General features: G+C 37.5%; 1 protein-coding gene across 1 annotated transcript in view; it reads right to left on the bottom strand.

Moving 5' to 3' along the window:
- The window catches only part of AKAP7 (A kinase (PRKA) anchor protein 7), a 151,722-nt gene that overhangs the window by 120,963 nt on the left and 7,615 nt on the right, over nucleotides 1–23,144 (bottom strand). Inside the window, exons 3-4 of the mRNA XM_011998025.1 lie at nucleotides 12,089–12,228; nucleotides 3,484–3,620 (exon numbers count right to left, since the gene is read on the bottom strand). Of these exons, the coding sequence (XP_011853415.1) occupies nucleotides 3,484–3,620; nucleotides 12,089–12,228 (277 nt within the window). The remainder of the gene's footprint in view (nucleotides 1–3,483; nucleotides 3,621–12,088; nucleotides 12,229–23,144) is intronic.

Below are 23,144 nucleotides of genomic sequence, written 5' to 3'. Positions count from 1 at the left end.
AAATATATCCCCAAAAACCGAGTACCTACAAGAGATTACATTAGATTACATTACCTTACATTAGATGTCAAGTTCTAGATTCTTGATGAAAGTACTAACACTTTTACAGTACATACTATTTGTGAGGCACTCTAATAAAAGTTAAAACACACTATCTCTTAAAATGCAACAGTCTCTGTAATTAGATAATTTGCTATACTTAGACTCAAATAAAATACAACTTTAATTATATTCCCCAATTGTAACTGTAAGTTTGCCATATATACTTTAGCTATTTAGCCTATGCAATTATACGGCCGCTCTGTGTTGGAAGTGCTATATCTTTTCTTCTTCTCTCTTCTTCTTTCTTCTTCTTCTTCTTCATTTTTTTCTCTGTCTCTCTTTCTGTCTCTTTCTCTCTTCTTTCTTTCAGACAGGTTCTCTGTCTGTCACTCAGGCTGGAGTGCAGTGGTGGGATCACAGCTGACTGAAGCCTTGACCTCCTGGACTTAGGTGATCCTCCTGCCTCAGCCTCCTGAGTAGCTGGAATACACAGGTCTATGCCAACATGCCTGGCTATTTTTTTTTAATTATTTATAGAGAGGTTCCCCTGTGCTGTGAAAGCTGGTCTCAAACTCCTGGGCTCAAGTGATGCTCCCGCCTTGGCCTCCCAAATTGCTGGGATTACAGGTGTGAGCCACTGCGTCCAGCCACACTTTTCTTAATAAAAACAAATGTCTGCTATATTACTGAATTGGACATTACAAGATTTTTGATATTTGGAAAATTAGAATTACGTCTATCTTGAAGAGATTTTGGTATAAGTACTTTGAGAAAAAAATGAAATCTCACTAGAGGGCAGCAATTCCTTAAAAAAGAACTAAGCACATTCATCCAGGGCTTTAAAACACCCTTCCAGTGGATGGCCATTCGTTTAAATTATTTTGGTCAGTGATTTGTTCAGCCAGGTGTTTGAAAAAATCAGCATTTTTCTTGATCTTTCATATTTCTAAATTAGTCTTCAGGTAAAGTTTTTAACTGATTTTCATCTATGACTTCAATACTCAGTCTCATTTCTCTGAAACATTATATAGCTATAAGTATGGTACATTTCTCATTGTACCTCCAAATCCAGTTTAAATTCACTATTACCTAACTGTAGTTATGTTCATCCAAACAGTGCACATACTTTTAAGTCAGTATTTTCCTTCACTGTGTGCTATGAATTAAAGCATGTGATAACAGAACAGCTACTCCTGGCTCATTTATAAGTTGCGGGAATTCAAGATATTTGTTTTAAATGAAACTATATGTTAAAGCAGACCATGAGAAAGGTTAAGACTTTTCAGAGACAGTGAATTCTATGTCGTTATTCTTTAAAGAAATATAGATTATCTAAATTCAGTCCATTTTTCCAGTTCTCTAGTAGTATAAATCAGTACATTTGTGCCAATAAGATGTCACTGATTCACACAGTAAGAAAGAATCAGTGTCTACTGGGAGTATCACTAATATTCGAATTATTTTAAATAGAATATGTTTTCAAGAGGGGCTTACAAAAAGGCTCCTTTAACGGAAAGTAGGTAAAAAGTAAATGCATATAAGAAACAAAATTCTCAAACTGGAGTTCAGACCCAAAGGTTGTATTTCAAACTAAGACAGGACACCTATCTTTTCAAATCAGCAGCCGGGCTTGGCCTAATATATTTTTATTCCTTTCTTCTACACTATAAGGACACAAAGGAGTTTAGGTGACATCTACCTCAAGAAATTAATGATTTTTTTTAAAGTATCTGCACATTCCATATCCAATCCATCGATCGGTATACTATTAAACAACTAAAACTTGATATTAGACTTTGAAAATTAGGAATCAATACAGGACAAGAAATGGACAATCTAGATGTCTAACATATTATACAGTATAGGATAAAAAGTTAAAAATTAGAGACTTTTAATAAATCATTCACATAAACAATGTCTTCCCAGAAACCTCATCAATTCCATTCTAGCTGCCCCAAAGTGAGGTCACACCTTGAACCTCACCATCACTTAAAAGTTGATACCTCTGCCCCTCCAGAATGGGTGTGGACCCAATCCAATCAGCTAAAGGGCCTTTATAGAAAAGACTGGAGTCCCCCAAGAAGGAATTCTGTCCCCAGACTGACTAAGGTCTTGAGACATCAACTCCCCTTCCGGACTGCCATGCAGATTCCAGACTTCTCCCTCAGTCATGGGAGACAATTCTTTAAAATAAATCTCTCTACGTAAAGATATACATGTCTGCACAGACAGATACAGATAGATCTCTACATAGATACTCTCCTGTTGGTGCTGTTTCTCTGGAGAATCCTGACCATTCTAACACACACAGAGCATGACTCCCTTCTCCCTTCCATTTTGCATAGCATCTTCTTTGGATTCTCTTCTTTCAAGAGCACCAGAGAACTGCTTTTTTCTTCTGATTGGCAAAGTGATCAAAGTCAGGCAAGTAAAATCTCCCCTCCTCTCTGTCCTCGCAGGATGCTCAAGGCTACTTTGGGTACATCGGCTCGGGACAGATCATAAGATTGACCTCTAAAGACATGAGGTTCTACTCTTTAAAAGACATAACTACAATAATCATAATGGGTTGGATATTTTGAGTTATTAATTTGTTTCATCTTATCCTTTTTTATTTTACCTTTTCCTCAACCCCTTCCTAATTTAAGCCTTGCTCCTCATTCCCTCAGGAGATACAGCTGTTAAAGTAGATAACAAAAGCAACCTGCAATTCATCCTGGCTTTGGTTTTCCATAGATCTTAGGCTTGAACTTAACACAGTGAGCTATATAGGAGGTAACAGAGGAAAGGAAAATCTAAGTACAGATAAGAGTGTCCCAGAAAATTGGGGGAAGAACAAGGTTTCTTTCAGATTGGAAAGCAGTAATCAATGACTTGTCTTCAACCTTTATGGCAGAACCCTGGCATGGGGGCGGTGGCGGTAGGTAGAGTACAGTGACTCTAAAATGACTAAGGTGAAACTGAAATTGTCCAGTGGCCTAGTAAAATGGCAGCTCTCATAGCTAATAATAGAGTGCCTACTATGTGCCAGGCCCTAGGCAAAGAGTTCTTGCATGTATTGGTACTATTATTTTCTCCATTTACTTAGAAAGTACATGATTTGCCCAAAGCGAGGCAGATAATAAGAGGTGGTTGTGCCATGATTCCAGAATATGTATCTAAAGTTTTAACCTAAATGGTCAAGTCCAGAGTGCTGATAATATGAGCATGGACAAAACGATTACATAACCAAGGGCTACCACTTGATAACCATAACAGAGTTTAAAAGTTTAGATTAAAAAGAATATTTATATACTTTACTCTGTATATTAACTATTAACTGGAATAAATTGTATAGAGACTACTTCTTTAAATTTAGAATGTCTCTTTGGGTTCTGCTGTGCTTACTCATATTAAAGTAATAATTTGGAAAATTATATTTAAGAAAAATATATTACTCACATGTTTACTTCATCTTCATTTAATAATTGCATCACCAGCAGGGTAATATGAAAGGAACCATCGCTGACCATTGCTTTGGCCAGTCGCTCATCTTGTTGTATTATTGCATTTTGCACGATCTTAATTCCTTTTATAATCTAATAACACATACACATATATAAAAAAAAATTCCAGTGATTAGGTAAGCAAAATCTCTTTATGGTAAAATATAAAATCAAGAAGAAAAATAAGCAACAACCAAAATTAGAACAACACTAAGATTCTTCAACCAAATGAATGCTTAACTGTCTGCTTGTTCTCAAACAGATAGTTGACTTGGACAGCTTAAAAAGGTGTGTAAGATTTAAAGCATGATGATTGTCTATCTTAAGAGTACTGAACCCAACACCTTTATTATGAAGATCAGACTGCTATCTGACTGGAAAAACCTCTCAATGGCTCTGCATCTTTTCAGAAATTTGTCCTTGGAACACCCAATATGACTCAATAACTATGATCTTTCCTAAGAATAAGGCTTTATTCTTGCCACAGAAAGGTCAAGCCAGCAGACAACATTCCATTTCTGTTGGAAGCAATAATTATTTGTCTCCAAATGAATGTGTCTGTGAACCCATTCCTCATGGCCTTTAAGATATTTTATGACAGCAATAATTTCAGTAGAAATGACTACTGTCATTTTTCCAGACCTGTGAGGAGGGTCATTACCATGAAGAGTTGTAAAGAAGTCCAAATGCACAGGTTAGAAGAACAGAATCTGCATCCAGAAATCCCCACAGACCTGGTCCATCATCTCCCTTCCTCTCTCAGCACCTGCTCCTCTGAAACAGGGAGAGGAATGATGCATCTTCCCTCCTCCACTTCCAGTTAGATACAATTCTAGTCAACTTCTAAATGTGAGTACATTGGAAAGTAGTTTGAATACAAAATAGCAAACCCAGAAAAAGAAACAACAGAGAAAAGAAAGCACAGAGAAACCCTAAGGGAACAGAAGACAGAAGCCCTGAGGCAGCAGAATTAGTGAGAGAAAAAAAGGAAAGAGTGGGGGCTGACAGTCAACGCAGAATCCATAAAAAAGCAGAGATAAGAAAAAACTGATTCATGAGCATAGCAAACTGTTCTGATACCAAAGTAGTTGTTTTATCCTGAACAATGTTCCCATTATCTGCGGAATGTGATTGTGCAAATCATGAGATGCTGTCCTTGGATCTCACTTCCCATTGACAGAGACTCTCTCCTTTGACCAAAACTCTAGTCAGGCCCCTCTGAGTCTTCTGCTTGACTAGGCCTAACCATGAGCTTCTCTCTCTGTCCTCGTAGAATCTGGTTTGAGCAAGAATGCTGCTAAGTCAGTTTAAAGAAATCCCCCACCCTGGGTGTCTAACCACCCTCCATATCTGAGCTATCTTATCACCACGGCCTCCCTTCAGCAATAATCCTATCCGGTCTGTTTAGCCAGAAACCCCTCATCCTTTCTCTCAGTAATTTTCCATTCACTGACCTCCATTCTGCTCCTTGGTTATAAATCCCCATTTGTCCTTGTTGGAGTTGAGTCCAATTTCTCTCCCCAAATGAGAGACCCCATTGCAGTGATCCCTGTACTGGTCACCATGGCCCCTCTGGAATACGGTCTGCCATACCATCTTTAACAAGTGTCATGAATAACTTTTTCTTTAGCATCATGTACTTTACAATAAATCCATATCACCCAAAATAACCTCAGCATTTCTCTGTTCCTTATAATCTGCAAGAGACCAACAGAGGAAATGGTGTTTTCTTAGTAGAAGTTACACAATAACACCTAACATTTTCCAACACAAGATGTCATTTGTGTGACACCCAATAAAAGAATATTCATAGCCTAATAAATAAAACGTTCCAAAAATAATGGTATACAAAAATCTTAGAGAGTCACAGTTTACTCTATGTAGACAAAATGAAATTATAAACTTCTTGAGGTCAACGTCTATCTCTTCTACACCACTGTCTCACCACAGTGCAGTGATGATAATAAAAAAACCATATTTAAACAGCAGCAGCAGCAACTAACCTTTACTGTGTGCTCGCTAGGTTCTAGGTATCATGGTGAATATTTTACATATATATTAGCTCAGTGTAGCCTCCCAGCAGTCCCATGAGGTAGATATTGGTATTATCTCTGTTAAAATAAACTGAAACACAGACTAAAAATCTCAAGGCCAAATACTCCCCCTCCCCCGGCCAAAGCAAAAAACAACCTGGGAAAAGAATAAACTACATATGAAAAATATGAGAGAGGCACCTGGAGGAAAAGATCCAGGAGGGGTGAGGAGAAGAGGTAGCTAGAAAGCAATGGAATATGGAAAAAGACCAAGAGATGTACAAGGAGTTTGTCCATTTATGAGAAGGGGAAAGGGGAGAATCAGAGATGTGGTCATCTTAAGAACTGAAACATCAAGGGAAGACATTTAAGGGGATTTTCAGAAAGTCTAACCAGTGCTATGGTTTGAATGTGTCCTCCAAAGTTCATGTGCTGGAAACTAGACCCCCCAGTTCACAGTGTGTGGGGTGGGGCCTAACGAGAGGTGTTTGGGTCATGGGGGCACTGTTCTCATGAATGGGTTAATGCAGTTACTATGGAAGTGGGCTTCTAAGAGAAGGATGAGTTCAGTTCCCTCTTGAGCCTGCTCACTTGCTCACTCACTCTCTCCCTGACCCTCTCGTCTTTCACCATGGGACAAGAGCAGCAAGAAGGCTCTTGCCAGATGCTGGCTGGCTCCTCAATCTTGGATTTCCCAGCCGCCAGAATTGTGAGAAATAAACTGCTCTTTATAAATTATCTAGTCTCAGGTAGCACAAAATGGACTAAGACACTATGTAGCAGAACACACTTGCCCTCAAAAAAAACCCTTTAGTGTAAGTCCACATGACTCCACAATTATTTTAAAGTTGAATTCTGGCATTGCCAAACTTACAGAGTTGCATTAAAGATCATATTAGAAAAGCTATATGAAAGTACTTTGGAAGCTCTTCACCATTTGCCAAATATATAAAGTACACAACAGCGCCAATTCGAATCAGTGGTTTTCTACCAGCACAATTTTGCCTCCCAGAGGACATTTGGCAATACCTAGAGACATTTCTGGTTGTCATAATTGGATAGGGGATTGCTACTTGCACCTAGTGGGTAGAATATTTGCCTTTTCATACTAACTTAGTCTTCATTCTAAGTTAAATATTAATTATATGTAAATTTAGGGCAATGTTCAAAATTCCATTCATCCATATATTCCACATTCTGGTGAAATGTCCCACATGGTAAAATAATTTTAGACCATTAGTATCTTTGATTTATCCAGTAGCATATAAAACTATAAGTAAAAACTGTAAAATACTTTAAAGACTATTATTTTTCTCAAGTCACATAGTACTTATGCATGATTAGCCTCAAACTTATGAAAATTTTAAGATTAATCTTCAAGCAATATATTTCTAACAATGCTTTGATTCTCCAGATTTATGTATTCCTTGATATAACTATATTTTTCATGCATTTTATTCTTAATTACATTCTCTAAAAGTAAAAGAAAAACACTTTAGAGTCTTCTTTATATGTCATGTTTTAAAAATACCAATGACATCAAAGGCCAAAGGAAACTAATTTTTACAGCCATTATTTAAAATTCTATAAGGTCATTAAAGCTTATCTCTCACCATAATCCCCAGCCATTGGCAGTGCTGCACAAAGCACATTTTTAAAACCTAATACTATAAAGTCAAATTCCAATAAGACAGTGAAAGAAACTTGTAAAAATAAAAACTTTACTTAAATCTTAAATATTTCATTCATTGAGTAATTCGAGTTAAGAGAATAAAAGTTGATATTCATCTGCTAAATATCACCACTGTCATATTCCATATGCCTAAAAATGATGCAATTAAAAAATCTGTTTTCATATATTTTAAACTTTCTAATTTAATCAAATCATATATGAGTTCAAAGGCAAAGTCTTAAAGTCAGCATGCCTCTACATGAGAGAGAAGAGTTACAGTCTGGGGAAAATGTCTTTGACCTCATCTTTTGATATTGTTCTTGGAATTTTCCTAAGCTGTTATTGATACACATATTGTTCCCAAATTTGTTGCCTCATTAAGATTTATTAGAATTATCACACTAATTTGCTACCTAATTTTTCTTAATTTTTTCTGCTTGTCCACAACTATAGAAAGAACTTGAAAAACTGATGATATAGCAATAATTGGAGTAAAAGTAAAAAAAATCATCCTCAAATAAATAATGTTCTGTATCTACCAGTGGTATGTGCCTAACATACCCATGATGACATCAAACACTTTTACTATTATTTTCCAGAAAAGAACTGAATGCACTAATCAACGTCCATACTTTCCTAAGACCAGTAATTTTCACATTGCAAAATTATGAAATACAGAATTACATGTAACAAATGCCTTTTAAAATCCCTGAAGAGGCTGGGCATGGTGGCTCACACCTGTAATCCCAACATTTTGGGAAGCTGAGAAGGAAGGATCACTTGAGCCCAGGAGATTAAGACCAGCCTGGGCAACATAGTGAGACCTCATCTCTATTCAAAAAAAAAAAAACAGAAACAAAGAAAGAAAAGAAAAAAGGAAGGAAGGAAGGAAAGAAGGAAGGAAGGGAGGGAGGGAAGGAGGGAGGGAGGGAGGGAGAGAGGGAGGGAAAGAAAGAAAGAAAGAAAGAAAGAAAGAAAGAAAGAAAGAAAGAAAGAAAGAAAGAAAGAAAGAAAGAAAGAAAGAAAGAAAGAAAGCTGCTGAAGAAAACCTTTTTCTTTCATTAGTATATTTTTAAAACATGTCAAAAAATTAATACACTCCTAATTTCAATCAGCTTCTGACTGTTCCTTGATTTTTTCAGTGTTGATTCTTACTACCTCTCAAAAGAAGGCATATAAAACCAATATATGGGTAAATCTAGCTAGAATTAATTAAACAATTCTAGTCATTTTAGAGACATTTAGGATTTACTATACCCCCATCGGAATGTTTTCTTCTTTTCTTTTTAAACTAACATGCAATTGAACGTTAATGGAAACACATACTTTCATATACTTCCAATTAGGATTTTTTATGCAGTCATCCTAATCCATTTTCCAATTCTATTTGCTTAAAATATGAAATCAAGATTTTCCACTAATAAAGAATTCCAAACTTCTAAGAATGTGTTTTAAATCAAAGACCAGTGGAATTTTGAATACTTTTTTCTTTAAAACTAGATGCCAACATGTAGAGGCCAAAAGTAGAGCAACTCATTGTGAATACGCTAGCTTCCAAAAGCTTGTTTGCAGGTCACTTAATTGGAACTTGGAATACAGTCTTCCATTGAAACAATGTTATAAATGCTACTTTTTTCCCAAGCCTTCCCACTTTTAAAAGCTCATAAGTAATTTAAAAAGAAAATTAACATTAAACATTTTGCAAACAAAAATGTGCTCATGCAGAAGATATAAAATATAACTCCTAATCTTGCCTGATTCCTACATCTCTTCCCCATATTTGTATGTAAGCTTTCTAAGTGGTTAACTACAAATAAGTCTCTTGAAAGGGAAACATTAAATTATTTGGTTTCAAGGTCACTTGAAACCTGCATTTCCCTCTATTATAAGTTACCCTACCTCCTCCAAAACCAGTAAACTGCTGTTGAACCTGTATTATGAAACCACCATTACATTGCATTTATTATATTTAAGTGTTCTGGTTATAACTTGGAATGACAGAAATACGCATTTGCAATGAAACAACAGCAGAGAGAGAAAGAGCGAGAGTGAGAGAGTGCGCGTATGTGTGTGCACCTACTCTTGAACAAACACCAGTCTAGGTATGGGCATGCACTAAAAATCTTGCGAGGAAGACAAGTGTCAAGTTGCAAGGATGACAAATGACACACAGAAAGCTGTGAAAGCCTTTAGCTGACAGGAATGGGGCAAGGAAAGGGATAGTTGACCTAGACGAGGTGGTCAAGGGTAGAGAGGTTTGAGCTGAGATTCTGGCATTAACAAAACCAAGAGGAGCAAGGAGAAAACCCCAGCCAGAGAAGGCTTTCCCTGGGGCCGAGGGAACCTGGCAAGCCCAAGGAAGGCTAGAAGAGCTCGGGCAGAAAAAGCAAGGGCTGAAGGGGAGAGGACAGAACAGACAAAACCTCAGAGAACATGGAAAAGAGGTTGTCTTTATCCTATCGATGGGAAAATCCTGAAGTATATAAGCAGGCTGGTGACATGGCTAGATTTGGGTTTAGAAAACAGTCATCTGAAGGAGGTATTATCACCCACCTCATTTTACACCTGAACAAACTGAAACTTGAAAAATGTTGGTAACCTGACCTACACATGCAGCGGAGTCTGTGACTCAGTTGGTACTAACAAGTCTGTCAGACCCAAAGCCTGCAGTCTTTCCAGCATCTACACAACCTTACAGGGGTAGAGAGGCAGAAACAAAGGCTACAGCAGGTTAAAGGATGAAAACTCAAAGCTGCGGACAGGACTCTCATCCCCTTTCTCCCTTCACTTTTGTGATGCAAAGCCTAGAAGTTAGTGGTGGAAGGAAAGAATTTTTCTCTCCTCCTTCCATTCAATGCCCTTCCCCACGTTCCCTATCCCATCAGCACATCATCCCAGCAGTCTTCTCCGGAAGTGGTAAGAAGCCATAACACAGCTAGGAGGGGAGAGAGGGCAGACATGGGGGTGATGCAGAGATGCTGCTCAGTCTCCCCGAGGAGCAAAGAATACAGGTGAAGGGAGAAGCTGAAAATGAGCGGCCTAGGGAAAGTGACACCCAGAGGTGTTCATCGAACATCTAGACTGAGAGACTCTGTCAAATCAAAATACAGAACCTGGATTCTCTTCCAATCACAAATCACGTGTCCATAGGGAAGTCACTTCAACTGTCTGACATTCAGGGTCCTTAGGACCTGGCTTCTGTCTGGCTGCTCATGAAAGTAGCAGCACCTCTCACTCCCTGAGCTCTTCTAATCCCCATAGGTATACGTAACCCTAACTTTCAAACCAAACAACTTGCAAGTATTTTAATATAATGCGTAATTGCTGATTACACTAACTTTGTATTGCCTAAACACTTTTAAGGACTATTTTACTAGGACTTTTAATTTTTTTTTTTTTTTTTCTTTTGAGATACAGTCTAGCTCTGTCACCCAGGCTGGAGTGCAGTGGCGCAGTCTTGGCTCACTGCAACCTCTGCCTCCTGGACTCAAGCAATCCTCCCACCTCAGCCTCCCAAGTAGCTAGGACCACAGGTGCAAGCCACAATGCCTGGCTAATTTTTGTATTTTTAACAAAGACAGGGTTTTGCCATGTTAACCAGGCTGGTCTCAAACTCCTGGGCTCGAGAGATCCACCCACCTCAGCTTCCCAAAGTGCTGGGATTACAGGCATGAGCCACCACACCTGGCTCTCACTAGGACTTTTAAGAAGTATTCCTCAACGAAAGGAATCACATATATGTCAGTAAAATCAGAATATGATTCTTCACTACATCAAATCTAAAATCTTCTATGGCTAGGTAACTCTTCTCTTGTTATGTATATTTTCTCCCCGGCTACACTGTGTCTCACAGACTAGATATTTCCTAGAATGATACAACATAATTTATTTTTTCTTTTGATATTTCTTTCTTTCATTTTAATTTTGATTTGATTTTTAACAATTTGCTAGCATTCCCTAGAGACATTCTAGTCAAACAAGGGGAAAGGCAACCTGAAAATGTGCCTGGTCAAAGAGATTATAACCCACAAAAAGAAATTCAAATCTGGCTCTTAAGTTGGGCCAAGGGGTACAGTCAGTCAGTCTTCTAAGTGAGGTGTTCTTTCCTGCGGCATTGTAATTCCTACCTCACTGCTTCAGTAGCTGTAATGAGATGCAGCAGTTTTCTCTCTCAGGGGTTTCTCAGTAGGAGCTAACGGGCTGGTTCCATTTCCTATTATTTATTATATTAATTTTTCAGATTTTAATAGATTTCTACCAAGTTTAATGGTGCAATATTAAGTTGTTACAACACTGAGTAATTTTTTAAAGAAACTATGTTGAAATAATCACTATCATAAACAAGATTAAGCAGCAAGAAACCCCAGTTTACTTTCCCAGCAGAGATCTCAGAATCCTCTTTTCTCAACTGGTCACTGCTCCCTACTTCCAAAGGGTCCCTCAGATAAAATGAACAAACACTTGCAAATAACCTTGACATGCCATCTGGCAACACTTTTTCCAGTGGGTTTTGCAAAATTACTGTTTAAATATGATTGTCTAAATATTTTTGGAGGCTGAGGTGGAAAGATTGCTTGAGTCCAGGAGTTCAAGGCTGCAGGGAGCTATGACTGTGCCACTGCACTCCAGCCTGGGTGCCAGAGCAAGACCCTGTCTCAGAAAAATAAATAATATTTTCCAAACTTGTTGTTTAAATATATTTCTATTACTTAAATAGAAATATTGCCTGTACAGTCCTGTCAAAATGCCACCAAAGACTCTTAGAAGCTGAGAGCAAGTAGGTTCATAAGCATTTAGTATACTTTAAATTTAGAATAAAATTTCACAGTAAAAATAATTTTTTTAAAAAATAGCACCTCTTTGTTGGTGATTGGAATGGATAGGAAATAGTTGGGTTGATAATCTTTTTGCTTTTTTTTCCTCTTCTTTACTTGATCACTCTTGATCCATTCATTTTCTTGACTTCTCTTCAAATTTATTTGAGGTTCATCAGTGACTAGAGGAAAAAAGTCAAACAATACGTCTAATACATTTAAACAAAGATAATACAGTCAGAAAAAAAGCAATACATAAGAAGCAATCATTCATAAGTGTCATTTTCAAATCTAAAGCAGGAGTTTGCAAACATTTCTGTAAAGGACCTCAGTAAATAGTTTAGGCATTGCAGATGACACAGTCTCTGCCATCAACTACTCAACTCTGCTGTAGACAAAACATAAATGAGTGGGTACAGGTTGTGTTCCTGCTTTATTTTCAAAGCAGGGTGGTTAACCAGATTTGGCCTGAGGGCCTTAGTGAGCTGACTTCTGATCTGAAGCACAGCTCCCGGCACCACAATGTTCATAACACTAAGAAAGATCACTTTTCAACCATCCCATACAGGTATATATGTAACTTCTAGGGCATAACCCCACTGTCACACAAAGTTTTGGTCTGTGGCCACTGTCACGCTATAAACTATTTGTTGCAAAAATTAAGAGAATGCTTTGGAAACTTCCATAGCAATGGGGCGGAATAATTTGGTCTGCAGAAATTTGATTTCTACTTTGTAGGTCTTTTCTTTTATTTCATTTTCTAATAATTCACTTTTATTGTATTTTACAAAAGTATCCATTGGCAGCAAACAGGAAACTTTTTTTAAAAACTGATCCTTAACAAAAGGTAATTTGAGAAGCATTTACAATACCACTTTTTAAAGTAATCCTTGTAAGATTCATTTACAACATCTAACAATTCTAATTATGAAGCATGCTCCCAGAAATAATTACTAAATCTGTGTGAAATGCCATCATCTTTTTTTTTTTTTTTAACAGATTCTATCAGGGCTTCCATATACATGCAAAACTACAATCCATTAATTGAGCTTCCAAGCCATGTCTTCTTGAATAGTAGTTCATTGCTCAAAATAGAGTTCCTCTGCAGGACATGGTGGCTCATGCCTGTAATCCCAGCACTTTGGGAGGCTGAAGTGGGAAGATCACTTGAGGTCAGGAGTGTGAGACCAGCCTGGCCAATAAGGTGAAACCTCATCTCTAAAAATACAAAAATTAGCTGGGCATGGTAGCACATGCCTGTAGTCTCAGCTACTTAGGAGGGTGAGGCACAAGAATAGCTTGAACCCAGGAGGCAGAGGTTGCAGTGATCCAAGACCATACCACTGCACTCCGGCCTGGACAACAGAGTGAGACTCTGTCTCCAAAAAAAAACAAAACAAAACAAAATAGAGTACCTCACAGAGACTTTGTGAAAATTCAAATATATTTTCTGAGGTGTTATTTTGAAAAACGAAGGGAAGAACCACTTTACCTTACATTCAATCCTATTCAGTTGGTTTTATCTTTGGGATCAACTCTAATAGACCACAGTAACCACCTGCACACAACCCCTTAAGAAGGACTGTGAAAAGAAGTCTGGGCTCAACCCACAGCCCAATGCCTGTGTGCATATGCAACTCTGCTTTAACTAAATTCCTTATTTTACGCATGATAAAACAGAAAAGCAGAAAAACTTTGCTACTGTATCAAACTGCTTCTCTACCGAAGTTCTGCACAACTAGTTAATATTACACATAAAACCACTGAGCAAAAATAATTGTTCTTATTCTGTTTATCTTTGAGGTATTAATAGTAAACAATTTTAAGTTAATGTCTCAAAGAGTATTTTAATGCTAATTTCTAAGAAAAATAGTACAGCATGTTTAAAATTAAAAAGCTAAGGATGTGTAGGAATAGATGTGTTTTCTTTCCACAACATATATTTGTAAGACCTAAAAATGGGGTAAACCAAGAGCAAGGTGGCCTGGGCAATATATCTGACCATATCATTATGAATTAAGGCAAAATTATCTGGTGTGTTTGTGCATCTATTTCATCACTATATCTCTCAACGATATGTCTAATGATTAATGTGGCTAATGATGGCTCTTCATGGTTAGAGGATACACATTTAAAATATAAATTATTATCAGCTTCTTTTACACATGTAAGCTTGCCAGAACTTTTATCGATTTTATTACTAAGAAATTAGTTTGTAGCATTTTTATCTGTGTTGCAAGAATTATGTGAATTGTCTCATTCATGATGCCATTGGGTTTTATTTCATACATAAGAGTTTTAATACAGTAAATCAAATCAATATATCGTTGGGTTGCCTGCAATTTTATACATCGAAAAAAAAGTCCTATATCTAACTGTGGTAATATGAATATACTAATTTTAAACAGAAGCTACAAAATACGCTAATGAAGAACACATATATTTTAAATCCACTTTTAAATACATTTCTAGCCCACCACCACCTACTGTTAATAAATTAGTACTCTGAAAATGAAAGCCAATTTTAATATAGTTGGAACCAGAGCACCTGGGTTAGAATCCTGGCTCTCCCACATACTAGCTGTGTGACTGTGTGATTTTAGACGAGCACACAAACTCTCTTTACTCAGCTTCCCTGTGTAATTTTAGAATAATAATAATAGCTACTTCATAGGATCTTTTTGAGGATTGAGTGAGTTAATACATAAAAACGTTTAGACCACTTCCTGGTACAAACTAAACACTATTATTAGCTATTATAAGTATTAGATAATACTCAGAACTAAACATAATTAGGAAGATAAATCTGTATCTGCTAAAGAACATTTAGGAAACTCCAAAAAGAAACAGATGATTTATAAACTCTCCATTGTTTTTATTTATCCAGACCACTTGCACCTTCTATGAGTATGGAAAATGAAGAGCTGTCCTGAACAGTTCTTTTTTTGTTGTTTTTTTGTTTTGTTTTGAGACAGGATCTCACTCTGTCACCCAGGCTGGAGTGCAGTGATGCAATTATAGCTCACTGTAACCTTGAACTCCTGGGGCTCAAGTGATCCTCCCACCTCAGCCTCTCCAAGCAGCTTGGACTACAGGTATGTACCACCACAGCTCATTAATTTTTCATTTTTTATAGAGGTGGGGGTCTCACTATGTTGCCCAGGCTGGTCTTGAACTACTGGACTCAAGCAATCCTCCCACCTTGGCCTCCTAACATGCTGGGATTACAGGCATGAGCAACCACACCCATCCCTAAACAGTTTTTTTAACTAAATATAATGTTGAAAAATAAATTTCAGGCTGGGCGCAGAGGCTGACGCCTGTAATCCCAGCACTCTGGGAGGCTGAGGCGGGCAGATCACGAGGTCAGGAGATCGAGACCATCCTGGCTAACACAGTGAAACCCCGTCTCTACTAAAAAATACAAAAATTTAGCTGGGCGTGGTGGCAGGCACTTGTAGTCCCAGCTACTCAGGAGGCTGAGGCAGGAGAATGGCGTGAACCTGGGAGGTGGAGCTTGCAGTGAGCCCAGATCGTGCCACTGCACTCCTCAGCACTCCAGCCTGGGCGACAGAGCAAGACTCCGCCTCAAAAAAAAATTAATTAATTTAAAAAAATAAATAAATTTCAAAAGCAAGACACCCTTTTTTAAGGTAAAATTACAAATCAATTCTAAATAAGTTCCTAGTGTCTGTCCCTTGTGTTTCATTGTCCAAATCACCGCACAGGGCTAACCCCACGCAACACAGGATGCTGGGATGGTGAATCTGGCAGCTATCAACCCGCGCTGGGAAAAAAATACTCTACAAAAGATAGAAGGGGGAACAGCACAGTTGAGAAGATGACTAGTACTGTGTGTTTCAATCTATAGAGGCAGCACTGGATAGTGAAAAGGCCAATGACCTTAAGACCAGATTTCCAACAAGCATCTTTTAATTAAGTTACTTAATGGGTTTATCTGAGAACTTAAAAATATTACCAATCCTTGGAAAAAGAGCTGATTCCAGGTCTGGAGCATACAATGTATGAGAGTTCTGGAAATTCAAAAGACTCCTGGGATCATATGAGAAGATCTCTAAAGTCAATTTAAATGTCTTCCCATTGGCCAAAGATGGGACAATGTGGGCACCAAATAGAATAAACTTCAGTGGCGTTAAATACATCAAATATACTTAAATCCATCCATTCTTAATGATACTAAAAAAATTAAAGCCAAAAACTCACAGGTCACCTTTAGAGGAGTCTAGAGAACCATGATTCTAAATATCTGATGATAACGGAAAAATGTCAAGCATTTATTCCATCTTTCCTCATAACCAAATAGTCATTTAGGAAATTAAATAGCTAGTTAAGATAAAGTTCTTTATAGAAATTTCAAGTTAATTAATGCAAAAAGATAGAGTTAGAATATCACCATTTCAAAATGCTTAACAAAGTAACAGATCAACCCAATGACCATCAATGGATGATCCATTAGATGGAAGGTTGATGGGGAACTTTAACAATAGATACTTTAGAGTAATAAGACCTGAAGCCACTGATCAATCTTAACATCACAAAAAGGCAAGACAAGCAAACATTATTTGCCTACTGATGTCACACTATAGGAAATTCAAAATCTTATCTTTGGCCAGGCACAGTGGCTCATGCCTGTAATCTTAGCACTTTGAGAGGCCTAGGTGGGAGGACCACTAAAGGCAAGGAATTTAAAACCAGCCTGGGAAACACAGCAAGACCCCATCTCTACAAAAAATTTAGAAATTAACCAGGCATTGTGGTATGCACCTGTAGTCCCAGCTACTTGAGGTGGGAGAATCACTTGAGCCCAGGAGTTCGAGGTTACTGTGAGCTATGATCATGTCACTGTACTCCAGTGTGGATGACAGGGTGAGGCCCTGTCTCTCAAAAAGAAACAAAAAATTCTATCTTTGGAGCATTCTTGCAAATGTCACAAACTTCATTAAGCCTCTTGATCTAACTACCAGTTTACTAGAAGTATAAGAGACAGAGAAAAATGTTAAATGACCAGAATATCAAAACTTCTACACAACCTGATTTCTTCAACAATACACGCACGCATACACATACCCAAAGGAAAAAAGGAGATGTATACATGAAAAGAGACTCAAGAGATGTATCAATTAAATATAGTGCATAGATTTTGGTAACTAATTCAAATAATCCAGATTTTTTAAAATTATGACATAATCAGAGATTAGTTATTTGATGACAGTAGGAATTACCATTTTTTTTGGTATAGTAAGAATATTTTGAATTTTTTTTTAAGATTCTTTACCTTTTAAAGAAACATACCAAAGTATTTACAGATAAAGTAATATGTCTGGGATCAAAATAATCCAGTAAGGAAGAGGTAATGAATACATGAGGCTTGTCCTATTTTCTCTAATATATGTTTGAAAGTTTCTACAATGCAACATTAAAAAAAAAAAACAGGGGCAGGAAGGAACATTTAGACAATCTCTCTCAGGTGTCTCTTCCAGTTCTAGCCTTCTGTGATTTGTTGTAAAGGTACTAACTGTTAACACTTGTACTAATTAGGACAATTCATGGTGATATTAAATAATAGATTCAAGACTGAGAATCAGAAACATACCGTCTAGGTTATTTTTCCTAAATTGCAAGCATCAACCTAAATTGCAAGCATCAATTGCAAGTGGGTTATCGAATCAACTTAGAAGATAATACAGAACACTATTTTTTTTCTTTTTTTTTTTTTTGAGGCAGGGTTTTGCTCTTGTTGCCCAGGCTGGAGTACAATGGAGCAATCTCTGTTCACTGCAACCTCTGCCTCCTGAGTTCAAGCGATTCTCCTGCCTCAGCCTCCCGAGTAACTGGGATTACAGGCACCCACCACCATGACCAGCTATTTTTTTTTTTTTTTTTTTGAGACGGAGTCTCACTCTGTCGCCCAGGCTGGAGTGCAGTGGCCAGATCTCAGCTCACTGCAAGCTCGGCCTCCCGGGTTTACGCCATTCTCCTGCCTCAGCCTCCCGAGTAGCTGGGACTATAGGAGAGACAGGTTTTCACCCTATGGGCTAGGCTGGTCTCGAACTCCTGACCTCAGGTAATCCACCCTTCTCAGCCTCCCAAAGTGCTGGGATTACAGGTGTGAGCCACCACATCCAGCCAATAAAGAGCACTTTTTAAAGAATGGAATGGAATGGAATGGGATGTAGTCATATAGATAGTATATTGCTCACAGTAAGTATAAGTATTGTTTCATGAAATTTTTATTTCCATTTTTTGCATACACTGTTTATTGAGTGGCCATGTATAGTACATTCCTTACTGTGAAGATATAACATATAATCATTTTTTTCTGTATTTTACTCACACTCCAATATGAACAATACTAAAGAGGGGGACAGAATTAACACAATATTTAAAAGACCACTGACACTTCCAGCATTTTATGATGTTTTCTACCTTATCTATTTAAGACTAAACTGTCTTCTTGTCTGTAGCAACTTATTTTTGCCATTTCAAACATCCTATAAATCCATTTTGAAGGAAAAAAAAATAATAATCTCTCAAGGTAATGGTTATAATATATAACAACTCTAACCATTCTGGTATCAGGAGAATGACATAGTGTAAAACCACAACCCAGAATACTTTCAGGTAAAAATTAAGTAGGACATGGTTTGTCTAAATTTATTTAGTTTTCTATAATTCTACCAATAACTATTTAACTTTCCTTTGAACTGGATAATCTAAAATTTTCTTGTTAGGCATCACAGACTGTGTGTAGTTTTAAAATACCAAATAACAGATGGGGGAAAAAAGGAATCCTGTATTTATTGCTATAGTACAGTTTTACTGACCCTTGTAATACACTTTCCTTAATTCTGTGAGCCCTGCTGATTTATCAGACACTTGATACACACTGAGCCCAATCTCTCTCTCTCTTTTTTTTTTTTTTTTTTTTGAGATGGAGTCTCACCTTGCTGCCCAGGCTACAGTGCAAGCGGTGCGATCTCAGCTCATTGCAACCTCCACCTCCCAAGTTCAAGCGATTCTCATGCTTCAGCCTCCTGACTAGCTGGAACTACAAGCATGCACCACCATGCCCGACTAACCTTTGTATTTTTAGTAGACGCGGGGTTTCACATGTTGGCTAGGCTGGTCTTGAACTCCTGACCTCAAGTGATCTGCCCTCCTCAGCCTCCCAAAGTGCTGAGATTACAGGTGTGAGCCACCATGCCCGGCCCCAATATCTCTTCTCTCTTGTTTGCATAACATCTCTGATTTTATCTGTAAAATTTATTTATATATGGCCAAAGTATAAAATCCGTGTGCTTTTCATTACTAAACTCCATTTTATTTACCACTTTGAAATCATAATGTAGGTTCTAAAATACAACTGGATATTATTCTTTACTTTTAGTTTCATATGAAAATATAAGGAACAAAATATTTATGTAATCATCTAGTTTACCAATTAGAATTTCAAAAATCAATGGCCATAGAACAAAACGTAGAAAAATTTGGCCACACGCCCAGGACCTTTCAACTGGATTATTTAGAGTAACTTCATTGGTTAGCAAAAAAGTCATCAGTTGGAGTACAGCTCATAAACCCATCTTATAAATTTAATTTATTCCACTTGTTAATTTTCATAATGATTTCAGTAGCCATTTTAATGTGTTGTAATGAATCTGGTCTTGCTGACAAAGCCTGTAACTCTCTGATATGTGTATTTGTTTTTTTCACTGAAGCACCACATGTCATTTTATGTAAATTATCTAATTTTTTCTCAAGTTCTATTTATTCCCTCAAAAACTACAAAGAAATGAATGATGAGGAAAATTAAGTCATCCATCTGTTATTGTGGGTTCATTGTTTTCACACTTACTCTTAGCTAAACAGTTGAGAATTAATTAGATTTGTTTTGATATTTTATTTTTTCTTGTTATTTAGGCAGCTAAAATCTTCGAAGTAACCAGTCCTAAAATTCCTTAGCTATATGACTTAGAATACTATCTTCTATATTTCATAGAATATTTTTTTTGAGACTGAGTTTCACTCTTGTTGCCCAGGCTGGAGTGCAATGGCACAATCTCAGCTCACTGCAACCTCCACCTCCCGGGTTCAAGCGATTCTCCTGCCTCAGCCTCCCAAGTAGCTAGGATTACAGGGACACGTCACCATACCCAGCTAATTTTTTGTATTTTTGGTAGAGATGGGATTTCACCATGTTGGCCAGGCTGGTCTCAAACTCCTGACCTCAGGTGATCCACCCGCCTCAGCCTCCCAAAGTGCTAGGATTACAGGCATGAGCCACCACGCCCACCCGTATATTTCATAGAATTATTCCCCTTTAGTATCTCAATAATCTTTGGCAAATTACTAAAACTTTCTAAAAAAAAATAATATTACCATCTCCCTCTTTAAGTTTTATGTGCTGGGTGCAGTGGCTCACACTTGTAATTCCAGCACTTTGAGAGGATGAGGCAGGTGGATCACTTGAGTCCAGGAGTTTGAGACCAGCCTAACTAACATGATGAAACCCTGTCTCTGCTAAAAATACAAAAAAATTAGCTGGGTGTGGTGGCGGGCGTCTGTAATCCCAGCTATTGGGGAGGCTGAGGCAGGAGAACCCCTTGAACCCAGGAGGCGGAGGTTGCAATGAGCTGAGAACGATCGTACCACTGCACTCCAGCCTGGGTGACAGAGAAGGACTATGTCTCAAAAAAACAAAAAAAGTTTCTATGAGGATTATGTAAGAAAATATAAGCATTTAGCAATGTGCTAGAGGTGCTCGATATTATTATGATAAAATATTGCTCTTAAAGGGAAATTTTTAATAAATATTTAATTTAGCAAACATATGCAAGAAAAAATCTGGTGAAACTAAATTAATGAAAATGTACTGAGGCTAGTTACATTTTAAGGACTTAATATGTATTGAGGAATTGAATCTTTCCAATAATCCTGTGAGACAGCTACCATTATTATGCCAATGTCATCGATAATGAATGAACTTGAGCCTGGAAAAAGTACACACTAGCTGAACTAACTACATCCTCAGTTCAGCACCAATAACAGTACCTAGTACATAACACACTCAATAAATATGTGTTGAATTAATTTAGTGATTGGGCTTGTTCCAATTTTTATTCATTTTCTTATTTTTTAACAAAAGAAAAGATATCAACAATGTATGTTGTTTGGGGCAGATATTTGCCTTAAGCTCTCTCATAATAACATTTGGAATATGTAGTATATGCTTCCCCAATGAATTATAGAGGACACAGAAAACAATTTATCTTTTATTTTTTTTAATTGACTCAGGGTAACCACCCTGAGGGTAACCACCTATTATATCAGGTACAAAGATTCAATCTTTATTTGATATAGCATTTTTCTACAAAAAAAATTTTAGGTGAGGTAAGTTTCAATTTATATTTTAAGATGTTTAAAATCTAAGTATTTTTTAAATATAATAACTTGTTAGGATTAATAAGCAGCAAAATTACGATTTCCCATATCTTCAAAATCTCCAATTACAGAGTAGAATTCTGTGTGGCATAAAATAAGAATTATAAGCATTTTAATATAAGGAGAACTGAATTCCACATTTAGGGAAGACACGACACACAAAAAAAAAGAAAATCAAAAGACTTGATTTAAATGTGGCTTGAGACCAGGCATAGTGGTGCATACCTATTATCCCAGCTACTCAAGAGACTGAGGTGGGGGGATCACTGGAGCCGAGGAGTTTGAGACTAGCCTAGGCAACATAATCAGATCCCATCCCTAAATAAATTCAATAAATGTGGCTTGATAGTTAAGAACTGTGATTCCCTTAAGAGACTAGAATCAATTAAACTAAAACTCTCCACAAAGTCACACTGTGGGAAGCACACTAAGCTATTCCCAACAGCAGAATGACTCTCCATTCTACTTTCAGATGCAGAACAGCAGCAACCCAAATGTTTTTCTGGATGGTTTACTGGGTTTATAATCAACTGACCCACAACATTTCCCGTGTAAACAGCAAAGACCCCATCCAAGTCAACCACGCACTAAGCTGGATTTTCTACTAAAATGTGTCCACCCTATGGAGGTTGTACTGTCTCCTCATTATTTCCTTTTTTGTTTTGTTTCTTGAGACAGAATCTGGCTGTGTTGCCCAGGCTGGAATGCAGTGGCACAATCTTGGCTCACTGCAGCCTCTGCCTCTCGGATTCAAGCAATTCTCCTGCCTCGGCCTCCCTAATAGCTGGGATTACAGGTATGTGCCACCATGCCTGGCTAATTTTTGTATTTTTAGTAGAGACGGGGTTTCACCATGTTGGCCAGGATGGCTTCAAACTCCTGCCCTCAAGAGATCCACCAACTCGGCCTTCCAAAGTGCTGGGATTACAGATGTGAGCCATGGCACCCAGCCTCCCCATCATTTCTAAAAGATTTCCATTGTACAAACACTTTGGATATTTTACTTCTAATATACTTTTACATTCTCATATTTAGTTCTAATGCATGTTATCTTCTAATTTTTGTTATAATATTCTAAACTATAACCCTAATAAAAGTCCGTTCTTAAAAACAAAATTAACCGAAACACGTAAAGACCCATCTCACCCAACCAGACCACATGCTGCCTAATCAAGATACCACACTCACACTGAAGGCAATGCAGCTGACAATCGAGACACTAACCATTTCAGGGGGAGTTTTCCTACTCCCAAGGATTCCCCTTCCCATGATGTTTTTGTTAGCGCTACTTTCCTCATTGCTCTGCCAGGGTGTCTATTAGCAAGAATTTCTTGGCAGTTAACTCGCAATTTCCACACGCCAAAGAAAACTGAAGGAACCACAGGCAACAACCAGCAGCCTGAGAATTTTGAGGTTGCCATCTACCGTGGAGGAAATGAGTAGACTGATTACCAAACGTACAAGAAAGCCAAATTCAGTCCATTCAAGCCACAAACTAATTATATTGTGTTTCGGGCACAAACACTATTATTATATCTTTCTTATGGTTTAAGGGTTGGCAATAAAACTCTCAGTTTTTGTACATTTCTATAAAAATCTCACTTCAGAAAAACTAGTTAGTAGTTTCTGGTTTGCA

The sequence above is a fragment of the Mandrillus leucophaeus genome, unplaced genomic scaffold (genome assembly GCF_000951045.1).
Source record: "Mandrillus leucophaeus isolate KB7577 unplaced genomic scaffold, Mleu.le_1.0 Scaffold552, whole genome shotgun sequence".
Lineage (NCBI taxonomy): Eukaryota > Metazoa > Chordata > Mammalia > Primates > Cercopithecidae > Mandrillus > Mandrillus leucophaeus.
Note: the sequence above shows the minus strand (reverse complement) of the source record. Positions and strands in the feature narration are given on the sequence as shown.